This window comes from Esox lucius, chromosome 12 (assembly GCF_011004845.1).
Source record: "Esox lucius isolate fEsoLuc1 chromosome 12, fEsoLuc1.pri, whole genome shotgun sequence".
Taxonomy (NCBI): Eukaryota; Metazoa; Chordata; class Actinopteri; order Esociformes; family Esocidae; genus Esox; species Esox lucius.
Window position 1 is genome coordinate 36,144,407 of NC_047580.1, and position 12,370 is coordinate 36,156,776.

A 12,370-nucleotide genomic window follows, 5' to 3' on the forward strand; every position below is an offset into this window, starting at 1 on the left:
ATGTGAACCAATGTCCTTGTGGATTGCCTTGGGCTAATCAAAGCTACTGAGTAGTCTAATAAAAATAATATTGACAGTCTTCAGGAAATGTGCTGCGTTCAGACCACATCCACACCGCGTAAGCCGATGGTTCTTGGGAGGTCCAACTTGCGTTTGCATTTGAAATTCTCGCGGGACCTCTCTTGAGTCAAATAGTTCCAAGTTAAGTGATTCCACCAAAGCGAACGACACAGAGATCATGGACTACCTCGACAGCAACGAGGAGGGGTCCTCTGATGGTAGTTGCGTTACAGACGAAGACTTTAGCTTCGAAAAGGAGGACAAGGTGTCTCCATATGACGACGCGTAAGTAGATATAACCAACGTTTATTGGACAAAGACAGAATAAATCCTAATACTTTGGCCATTTTGGAACAGAGTTTGATTTTGAAATTGGTGATTGTTTCTTTGTTCACACTGCAGATGAATGGAGACATTGTCCTCTATATATTCGGGGTTCATTGGCAGACTACAACCCAAAAAAATGTGTTGCCACCAAATGGTTGGCATGGAAACTTCAAACGCAGTACAAATGACTAAATATGTGCAATTGTGCAATTAAGGCAATGTGCAATTAAGGCAATGGAGGAAGGCAGAAAATGTACAAATGTATTTAGTATGTTACAAGTGGGATAATAGTTTGCGAGTACAAATGGCAATTCTAAATGGCATTCTAGATGTGCAATCGGGGCAAACTTAAGAAGTAACCGGTAGCCTACATGTATCCGAAAAAAGGCCCCAGGATCAAAAATAGCGAACATTTCCTTTAACAATTATTGGTTAGTGGTATTTTTTCAGCAGCGAATTCCTCCTCAAATAGGACAAATAATACGAGGGAGGTAGGAATCCCTTTTCATGCATCAGTATGCTAATAGTGTTGAAAATCAATACAATATACTTAGTTTTAGGCTAAGTAAACTTAGTATCAGAATTATGTTTAGTTTTTTTAATTGACGGTCTCAGCTTGCTACGATGAATTGAATTAGTGTTGCACACTACGTAGCGTTGAACCCCCAGGTATCGGCATATCATACACCGGTTTATAAATAACCTGTCTTCTTATACAGAGTGGACATTTTCATAGTTAAATTTAGTCAGTTGTTTAGTGACATGGTTAAACAATGCACGCAGAGCGTTGTTAGATATGTGTTCTGCATAGATAATCCAAAGGGCAAGGCAGGTAAATCGTAGTCCAGGCAGGCTTAGTCTTGTAGTCATAGAGAAGGCAAAGCTTCAACATGATCAGACAATTACTGGGCGAAACTTCTTCAATAGTAACAGGCTTAGTATGTCTCACGAAAGGAACTGATACTGGCCACTGAATAAATAGGTGCGCAAAATGAAGACTAACTACAAACAGGTAAAAACAATCAGAACAAACAGAACTGGCTACATTCAAGAACCAAAGCAAAACGCAAAACTGAACAGAACAGAACCTCACAGTGTCTGTGACATCAGTATTTGTGGAACACTGTATTTCTGGATAGCAAACACCACCCCTTTTTCATAGGAGCCTCAATGCAGTAAATTCCAAACCATAATTTTTTGCAATCAAGTTACTAGAGTTATTCGATTAATCGTGAGACAGGTCAAGTGAGGCTACTGATGAAGTTTACATGTATGGTGTCATGCTCATATGGTTTGGTTCTGTAGTATCAACAGCGCTGGACAGTGTGTCTAACAGTTATTTTCCTGGCATGTACTGGAGTTGTAAGCTATTTCTGAACATTATCTCTGCACCCTGGGTGTGTATATTAGACCCTTCTTTGCAATTGTAACCGAAGGTATAGGATCTGTTTCAACCCAAACTGTTTTACTGTAGATAAACATATGGAATTTCTTGTATGCATCTGGTAGGAAAAATGCCTCTGTCAGTCTGTGCTGTGACACCAAAGTTGTAGAGCCCTCCAGGGAACTGAAAAGGTGTTTTAGAGCCCCTGGAGAACTCTACATCTTTTCCAAAGGTGCCACTTGTGCTGCTATCAGTTAGTGGCACAAGAACATGATGTGGTTGCAAACATCTTTAGATAGATATATGGCCTGTGTCCCATAAGGAACCTGCATTGCATACAGAACTACTATAATAAATTACTAGCCATCTTTCATACTGCATGTTCTCTTGTGTTTTTGAACTGAAAAGAAAAGAAAGCACACTTATTACAAAGTGCAACATATATTTACTGCAGATTTCATAGTGTCAGTGCTGCAAAATCCTCTAGAAATGACAGGATAAATAATGTTTTATACTACAGCCTACCTCTGAGGCATACAATGAAAAGGGATAGCAACGACTCCATCCTCTGCTTCTAGGAGGGCTAACACTTAACTTTTAGTGTTTAGCTTGCCTCTTTAAAGTGAACTGTACATCAATTATATACACTATATATGTATAACATAAATTACCTTTTGAATGGACATGCTAAACCTCAGTATGGCCTAAGAGGATGAAAGGATGGTCTTCCCTTTCCAATTATGCAGGCATACGCTATTTCATATGCTATTTCACACTTTAGTGAAGAGGATGGTGTTGGATTCTGTCCACTTTTGATCACTGAACAAAATCATAAAACCATAAAGTCAGGCGAGAACTTTGGCTATTTGCATGAGTAAAAGATGTTGATCTTACAATGTTTAACATGTATTTTATGCCAGAACCCATGAGCTGGTCCATATAGCCACCATTACTAACCCTAACCCAATCAGCTTGGAGTTCCTAGCTTGGCAGAGTGGGGCCTGTCTGTGATGGGGAAAAAATATGTTAATTCTCCATAGTTTCCATGGGTCTATTCACTGAGGCCCATAACAGTCACATAGGCTACATATTTACTAGCAGGATGTATGGACAGGATGTATAGACAGGATATATAGACCAGATGTGTGGGGCCCATCAGCAGTGTTGGGGTAACGTTACAGTTCCCTCATTTAGTTACTTAATTTAAGTAATCCCTTACTAGTAATTTTTTCATAAATAACGAGTTACCTAATTTACCTCAATGCAACCTATGTAGCTTTACGTTGCGTTACTTTTCTCTAGTAGCACGTGGCAACAAAGGACGCAAAGATGGCAGCACCAGGGGCCTCATGTACAAAGTCTTGCGTTGAATTCATACTAAAACATTGCCTACGGACAAAGCTATAAATGTGCGTAAGCACCAAAAAAATCTGATGTATGAATCTCTGTGTACGCAGCATTCCACATACATTCTCTTTGTACATCCCAATTAACGCGAAGTTGAGCGCACATGCTTGAGCACCACACCACACCCTGTCTCCTCCCTCAATTAAATTAATTTAAATATGGTAATTAGTCCAATTTGTCAAAAGAAACCTGCAAAAACATGGCTAAAGCAAGCAAGAAACCAAATTTCACTGAAAACGATTTAGAGGTGCTAATATCAGAGGTAGAAACAAGAAAAAATATTTTATTTGGAAATCTGTCCTCTGGAATTAATAACAAAAGAGAGAAAAAAGAGTGGGCGAGTTTGTCTGATGCCGTCAACGCGGTGGGATCTGAGAGTTGCACCGTAAATGAACTGAAGAAGAAATGGTCAGACATAAAGGTGGAAGTTAAGCGGAGAACTGCTGCGCACCGACAAAGTGTGGGCAGAACAGGCGGTGGTACAGGGACCGATGAACTTGCACCCTTTGATCAGAGAGTTGCCTCTATTGTGGGAGACACGTTAATCTCTGGAATCGTATCCGCTGATGTAGGAGACTCAGATATACTACAGGACTGCCAGCAAGGTGATTCAGATTTATTTCCTTAACTTTGATATACATAGCCAGCCACCATTTAATTTTAAAATGCATGCAATATAGCAAAAAGTACACCAGAGATTTTACGTATCCACTGCTTTTATTGCAAATGCGTGTACCCATTAATAAGGAACAGACTCAAATGACTGTTAAGATGTGCCTGTATTTATTTGGACTTAGGAACCGCAGGAACGTCCACTGGCACGCACTCAGAGTCCGCACCACCTGAGCAGCCAGAGCCCATTCAGTCCAGCGTCTCCCGTGTCTCTAATGTTCCCCCCAGTGCTGAAGCCCGTCCATCTGGCCGTGTCTTGACGCATGCTGTTCTGGAGTCACAACAGCTAATTGTTAGGACCATTGAAGAAATGAACAGTCACCTGACGCACTCACAGAAATAAGCCATTCATTAAAAGAATTGGTCAAAAAATGAACTTTGTGTCTGAGTACCATTTATATTGTCGCAATTACACGTTGACGGGCCTGAATGGCTTGTTGATTGTGCTGCACATATACTGGTCCTGGGTCAGGGTCATCTGGCGGTGCCCCCACCTCACCAAGGGGTATGCCATGCCTGTGTGCGACATTGTGCAGCACTCCACAGGCCAGTATGATGCGGAAAACCTTGTCAGGGCGGTATAACAGCATCCCCCCGGTCCTGTCAAGGCAGCGCCACCGACATTTCAGCTGCCCAATCGCCTGCTCCACAACTGACCGAGTGCGGGAATGGGCATCATTGTATCTGCGCTCTCGGTCAGTTTGTGGGTTGGTGAGGGGGGTTAACAGCCACGTCTTTAGTGGATAACCACTGTCTCCTGATGGGCAGTAATAATAATTACAGACACAAAAAATGTACTTTTAGATAGAACCATACATTTAAATGCATAACTTACCAAGTAGCCACCCATCGCGCACCCTGCCAGCTTGGAGTCTCATCCCAACCATGCTGTTTGTAAGGATATATGAATCATGGGTTGACCCAGGCCACCTTGCCACAATATTTGTTAGGCGCATTTGTGCATCACATATAATCTGCACATTTATTGAATGAAAATGTTTCCGATTCACATATGCAAATTCTTCTTCAGATGGCGCCTTTATAGCAATATGTGTGCAGTCGATCGCTCCGATTACATTAGGAAAACCGGCTATCGCTGCAAATTGCGCTTTGATGTTTGGCTGGTCACCTGCATCGTATGGGAACGTTATGTACCTGGTAGACAAGCGGATGATGCCGTCCCATACAGGTGGCATTGCACGGCTCAAACACGACTGGCTTATTCCTGAGCGGTCTGCCAGTTCTCTTTGGAAAGAACCGGTTGCTAGGAAACCAAGTGTAGTAAGCACCTGTTAAGGAACGGGTAATGCGTGGCTCCTCACTCTCTCTCTTTCCAAATTCGGACCCAACTCAGCGCAGAGCTCCAAGAGTATAGCCCTTGGAAATCTGAAACGGCTGATAAGCCAGTCATCATCGTGGGCCAGAAAATCACTGTGGTCCCTAAAAACTTGTTCTCTCCGGATTTGTCCATTGAAAATGTCTTCTAATAAAGCCAAAGCTGCCATTGCTAGACGGGTTGTATCAATTTTCACATCCTTTATATATGTTCTTACTTAATTGCATAATTAATAGAATATTTTAATAAGACTTGTGTGACAATAATATGGCAAATAATTTATCAATTACAAATTATAAGCAATATCTGACAGGTGCGATAGAACAGTTCGTAGTGTAATGTTTGCCACTTCACTTTATTGCCTCTATGATTCGCCAACGGACAAAAATCACAAAACTGTACGTACGCCAGGCCTGAAGTATTTGCTGGGATCAACTCGCCTGTTGGGAACTTGTCCAAAGTTGGATCAGAAATCATTCTCTATTGGACAACCAAAGTTGATCCCAAATCATCCTCCATTATTTCCAGACAAACGATTGTTTAATCCGAGTGAACACGTCGCTGCCACTTCAGAGCTACATTAACAAATGATTAAGGAGGACACTTAAATAAAAATGTATTGGGCAGCGGGGCTTGTTTGGGATTCACAAGAACACGCGTTCATTCCGTTAATAAACGTTGTATATGGGAGATGTTAAATGTGGATTAAACGCGATTTCAAAACAGATTTAGTAATTATTCACCTCTGAATAAAGGCATGAAACATTAATGGATTATGCACAGTTTTGCAAAGAGGTTTCAAATTGCAGTTTTTGTTTGAGAAGGTATGTTTATCAGCGTACAATGCCACATCTGTTATTTTTGTTCTTCATTGTTCGCCAGAATGGATCTATCTAGTATATTAAAGTCTGCACATAAAAGCTGTATAATAAGCCTGGCCTGAAAATGTGGAGGCACTTGTAATACAAAATATTTTATTGATTTAAGAGATTCTTGATGAAAGAACTAAACGCAAATGTTATTTGGCATTATGGTATATGATTACTTGAGATAATAGATGACAGGCAAAAAGTCTGAAAAAGCCTAAATACAATAAGAATAAATAAAACAGATGTGTTGAATATTGAGTTTTTGCCAATGTACAGAAAAAAACAGACATTGATCTCCAATGGGCGATTACACGAAATATTGATTAAATTGATCAAATAAACCTAAAGAGAAATATATTTTTCTCTATATTAATTTTTACTTCTTTTGGATGGTTGAGCATGCACCGGATCAATTTGGCCTGGGAACGGCTGTTTCTTACTGTTGAACACGTCAGGAGTGTTAGAAGACAGGAGTGAGAGACTGAATTTTCTAAGCAGATAAGGGGTCAATTTGACCATAATGACTTAACAGATTGTACATCACCGCACTGGATGTGTGTGCTGGTATTGACTGAATGAATTACATGATTGTTGACATGTTCATATTTATCTTTATAGTCTTGATTGGGAAGTGGAGGACTCGAATGAATCAGCTGGCGACACTCCACCCAGAGTCAATCAAAGGAAGAACAGTGAATCTGACAACAGTTTGGACACATCTGAGTCCCCAGAAGAACCATGGTTTGAAAACTTGAATAATACATTTGTAGATTACATTTATTTCTAATTGAAATTAGTTAGATGTCTACTTATATATTATGAATGTTTTGTGGGTTATATTTGAATCCACGCAGAATCTATTCAATGTTTTTTAATGTGTGTAGAGTATACATAGGATGGGGGCAAAAATACAACAAACTATTTTAAGGAAAATTTCAGAACATGAATAAAACAAACTAAACAAGATGGGATCAGTGCAGGTTAGATAGACAATACATAGCCGTAGTTCAAGCAAATTGGTGTTACACTAAAGAAAAATATAAAGGCAACAAACTCTGCTATATTTTTCAGCTGGTGGGATTGCCTTGGCAATGTAGAAATGCTCACCAACAGGGAGGGAAACAAATTTGTCCACAAAATATGACAAATAATATCTGTGTATGGAACCTTTGTGGGATCTTTAATCTCAAGAAATATGGAATGAACACCTCACATGTTGCATTTATATTTCTGTTCAGTTTAATTACTTTGAAACTGAATCATTATAACTATTGTTTGTCTTTATAGTGTTGGAACTGAAGATGAGAAAACCTCACATCCAAATCAACAATGTAGTCTGCCAGCTAAAATGGCAAAAAAGACCCAATCCCCACTTAAAAGAAAGCTGGCCTCATCCTCTAAGAAGGCCAAAGTACCACAGCTCTCAACCCACAGAAAAACCCCTCCCTTCCCATCAGAGTCAGAGGAGCCATCCCAGCCCTGGAAAACCAAGGACGACCCTGATGAGGAGGGTCCAACATATTTGCGGTTTTGCCCCAGAAGACCCCCTGGATCACAAGTAGATCCTTCATCTGTTTTCTCACCGTTAGAACTTTTCAAAACCTTTTTTTCCAAGTCCACTGTCAGAACCCTCTGTGAAAATACAAACAGCCATGCAGCTAGAAACATCTGTAAGGGCAAGAAATTTAGTTGGACAGATATTACTCCAAAGGAGTTTTACAAATTTCTTGGGTTGGTCCTTTTCATTGCGCAGATTAAGGCAAGAGCTATCAGCGATTACTGGAAAAGAAATTCAATCTTCTCAATTCCGTTTCCAGGAACTGTAATGAAGAGGGATAGATACAGAATCATATCGTGGAACATTCACATGAGTGATCCTGATGAGGATGTTATCAATGATCGTAAGAAGGGTACCCCCGAATATGACAAGTTATTCCGTCTAAAACCATTAATGGATGAGATTCGTCTTGCTTGTATGGCATCATACCACCCACACAGAAACGTGGCTGTAGATGAACGCATGGTGGCTTCAAAGGCAAAAAATGGGTTGATTGAGTACATCAAGACAAAGCCTAATAAATATGGCTTCAAGTTGTTTGTTTTAGCTGATTCCAGCAATGGTTACACAGTGGATTATGCTGTGTATATAGGCAAGAACACATTCCCCTTTTGTTTTGGAATTTGTTATGATGCAGTGATGTCACTTGTTAAGCCATCCTTTCTTGGGTCTGGTTACCATGTGTACCTGGACAATTACTACTCCAGCCCAAAACTGTTCAAGGACTTGTTTGACATTAAAATGGGAGCGTGTGGTACCATGCGTGAAGGCAGACAGGGTTTCCCAAAATCTACAGAAAATGCCCTAACCAAGAAGTCCCCAAGGGGAACTCTGCGATGGATCAGGGAGGGTTCTTTACTGTTTGTGAAGTGGAAGGATGCCCGGGACGTGTTAATGGGATCCACCATTCATCAAGTCTATGGAGGGGAGACCAGTAAACGAAAAAAGAAGATTAATGGAAAATGGTCTGTTGAGTCCATTCCAGTTCCAACAGCGATTTCACAATACAATAAGTACATGGGAGGGGTTGACTTATCAGACCAGCTGATCACATACTTCTCAGCACACCGCAAAACAAAAAAGTGGTACCGCACATTCTTCTACCATTTTGTGGACATTGCTACGACTAACAGCTACATCATTCACAAGGAGATGTGTAAGGCCAACAACATGAGGCCAATGACCCACAAGGAATTCATGGAGCAGCTTGTTGCCCAGCTCTGTGAGGTGTCTCTTGACACCAAGGCCAAACCGAAGAATACTGGACACACGCCTGTTCCCATCAAGGTTGTGGAAGAAAGAAGCCAGAGAGTTTCAGGAGCACGATTGCGATGCAAGTTGTGCAAGACATCAGGCCGGGGTTTGGACACTCCCTGGAAGTGCAATGAGTGTGGGGTGGCACTCTGTGTCATTCCACACAGGAACTGCTTCCACAATTGGCACACCCTTAACCAAAAGGCACACGCTCCTGTAGAGTTTCAGTCTTCTGATTCAGAGTGAAGTTACATGAAACTAGCATGTCCATGGCAGGTGTGGGCTGCTGTTAGTGCATTTCTGCTAATGACTGGGTCTTTCAATAGTTTTTAAGTGACTTGAAACAGTTGCATATTCCTCCTACTGTAGGCTAAGACAGGATAGTTTTTTTCATTTTGGCTGGAAAAAAGACTTTGGAAAGAGAGCTTTTCAGTGTTTGTTTTTCTGTCCAATCAACGGTATCAATCAATGAAATAGATTTATCAAGCCCTTTTTACAACAGCAGTTGTCACAAAGTGCTTTTACAGAAACACCTGGCATTAAACCCCAAGGAGCAAACAGTAGTGTTGAATTTCAGTGGCTAGGAAAAACTCCTTAAGAAGGCTGAATTTTCGGAAGAAACCTTGAGAGGACTCAGAGGGGTGACCAGTCCTCTTCTGATATTAGTGGACATTAACAGATTTTCTTTCTCATCTCAATGGTGCAATGCTATTATTGGTTGAAAAAAAGTGTCAAGCCCCGGTCATAACAAAGATACCTCTCTGACTGCTCCCTACTCTGGCGGCAAAGGATTGACTGGGTTCACTGTGGTTACTCCCCCGGTACAAAAAAGTAATTGCCCTTTATCTGCTGCAGATTGTGTTCTTCCACCAATTTGAGAATCATACAATAATGTTAATGCAGAACAGTGTGTTAGTAGAACAAGACTATGTATGTTTGTGTACAAAGAAGGCAGTGATATGTTTCCTATAGTTTAATGAGGCAATACATTTCATTTGACTAAAATATAAGGGTACTTAGTTGACTAAAGTGGCTCGTTGTTTTTGTCATTTTGACAGTAACTAGACTTTATTATTTTTAAAATGATATAAATGTAAAAAACCTTCTGATATTTTAGTCAAAATGACAAAGACTAGACTACATTTTAAAAAATGGTGCCAAAATTAATGGTGCCAAAATTATTTTTGGGGCAGGCTTAACATGCATCATATTGAGAACACCATCCCTACAGTGTTGGCAGCATCATGCTATGGGGATGTTTCTCTGAGTCAGGGCATGGAAAACACGTGAAAATAGAGCTCAAAATGGATGTAGCCAAATACAAAGAAATCCTGGAAGAAAACCTCCTGAAGTCTGCAAGAGACATGGGACTTGGGTTGCTTAAACAACAGGGTCAATGACCTGGAGATGCCTATTCCAAGCTAAGACCTCAATCTAACTGAGATTTTGTGGAATGAGTTCACAATTGCTGTTCACCAGCAGCAACTTGATTAAGCTTGACCAATGGGCAAAAAATGCTGTGTCAAAATGTCAAGCAGGTAGAACTTTTTCCAAAAAAACTTGTTGCTGTAATTGCTGCCAAAGGTGCCTCTATCAAATATTGACTTTAAGGGGTGAATACTCAGGCAATCAATAGTTTTTTTATTTGTTTTTGTAGTTAATTTAGAACAATTTGTAGATATAATTAATCTCATTGACAGATATGGACTTTTGTGTTGATCAGTGGCAATAACCCCTGAATAAATCCATTTCAAATTAATGTTTTTACTCCACAAAATGTGGAAAAGTCTGGGTGGGTTGAATAATTTTAAGTATGTTTTTAGAAGTTGGATGACTACTATTGCTAACCATGTGTGATGATGATGGGAGGCTATTGTTACTTCCTGTGCATTTTGCTCATGTTGGGATGCTACTATAAGCTATAACAAGCCCGGTCGTTTGATAATGTTGGGAAGCTACTACTAACAGTGTTTTTATAATGTTGAGAGTTTATTATTCTTTATGACTTTTAGTAATGTTGGGAGACTTCTATAAACTTAAACTAGCCATGTATGTTATAATGTTGGGAGATTACTAGCTATAACTAGCAATGTCTGAGTAATTGTCAGATATTTTAATAATTACATACCAGTTAATTTTTAATAACCATGTAACTTAAGCTGTATAGCAGCTACTCTGTGGTATTTTAGAGTAGTTATTTCTTTTTTCTTGTCACATATTGATTTATGGTTGGTTGATGTCATATGGTGTGACATAAAAGTTATTGTATCTAAAATGGAAATGGGATATTCTTTTCTTAAGAAACTCAATATCATAATTATCATTAATATCTTAAGGTCCAGCATTTCGTTATGAAAAATCATTACATAATCCTCTTGCAAAGTCAGACATCTGTTCTCAATCTTTCAATGTATTTTATTGAAACACAATTCCGATAAACCCTGTTATAAATCTGACAAAATGCTTGTGTCTCTTGCTGATATAATTTGAAATGTGTTCCATTGAGCTTTTTTGATATATTACTAACAAATCCTTTTTTGGACACAATGTTGAATGTCACACCAAATGATATGCTGTGGTTCTTCATAGGATTGTATTATATTATATGGATTGTATGTATTATATGCTTTTAACATTCAAACAAAAACTATTTAAGAACAATAACACAAAGCTGTGAAACATTGTGCCACTAAACATTGGTTATCGGACACTGGACTAGTGAGGGATTCACTATTACAGAATAGCATCTCAAGTAATTGTTTACAGTAAATTCTGTTGAATATTAACTACTGGTAAGTACACTGCCTGGCCAAATATGGCAATGGATTTAAATGAATAAATACTTGGAAGTGCCTATGATTGAATAATTACTGCAGTGATTAATGTTTCAGTTGGCCACAATTATTTTAAACTTAACTGATGCAGTGAGTAGCTTCTCATTTCTTAAACAACCACGTTGGAGGATGCATTCCGTGGTCGTGGAAAATATATTTCTGTGTTTCAGAAGGGTGAGATTATTGCCCTGCATCAAGCTAAGAAAACTACAAAGGAGATTGCTGTAATTGGGTTAAGAACTGTCCAATGCATCATTAAAACCTGGAAGGATAGTGGTGAATGGTCAACCTTGAAAAATCTTGAATGGGCGTGATCAGAGATCACTTAAACAAGTCGAATTGTAATAAAACTGCAAACTCCCAGCCATGTTTAATAGAGAAAGTAAGAGCATTTTCACATGCACAATACTACGAGAACTCTAAACTAAACAGCTGTGTGGCCACAAGGAAACCGCTTGTTAGTGAGGTAATCAGAAAAAATGCATTAATCAGTGTGTTAAGATTGGTCTCTGGAGTGATGGAAAAAGGTTGTGTGGTCTAATGAGTCCAGATTGACCCTGTTCCAGAACGATGGGCACATCAGGGTAAGAAGGGAAGTGCATGAAGCAATGCACCCATAATGCATGGTGCCCACTGTACAAGCCTCTGGAGGCAGTGTCATGATCTGGG

General features: G+C 39.6%; 1 protein-coding gene across 1 annotated transcript; it reads left to right on the forward strand.

Moving 5' to 3' along the window:
- Positions 1–236: 236 nt before the first annotated feature.
- LOC114840471 (piggyBac transposable element-derived protein 4-like) lies at positions 237–9,412 on the forward strand. Its single transcript, XM_029124002.2, has 3 exons — positions 237–345; positions 6,674–6,796; positions 7,343–9,412. The coding sequence occupies exons 1-3, from the start codon at positions 239–241 to the stop codon at positions 9,111–9,113; spliced, it is 2,001 nt and encodes a 666-aa protein (XP_028979835.1). The 5' UTR covers positions 237–238; the 3' UTR covers positions 9,114–9,412.
- Positions 9,413–12,370: the final 2,958 nt, after the last annotated feature.

Excerpts from the sequence above, each read along its gene's own strand:
- LOC114840471 (XM_029124002.2), top strand. The coding sequence starts at position 239 with ATGGACTACCTCGACAGCAACGAGGAGGGGTCCTCTGATGGTAGTTGC. Across the intron at positions 346-6,673 it reads GTGTCTCCATATGACGACGC|TCTTGATTGGGAAGTGGAGG; the intron begins GTAAGTAGATAT and ends TTATCTTTATAG. Across the intron at positions 6,797-7,342 it reads GAGTCCCCAGAAGAACCATG|TGTTGGAACTGAAGATGAGA; the intron begins GTTTGAAAACTT and ends TTGTCTTTATAG.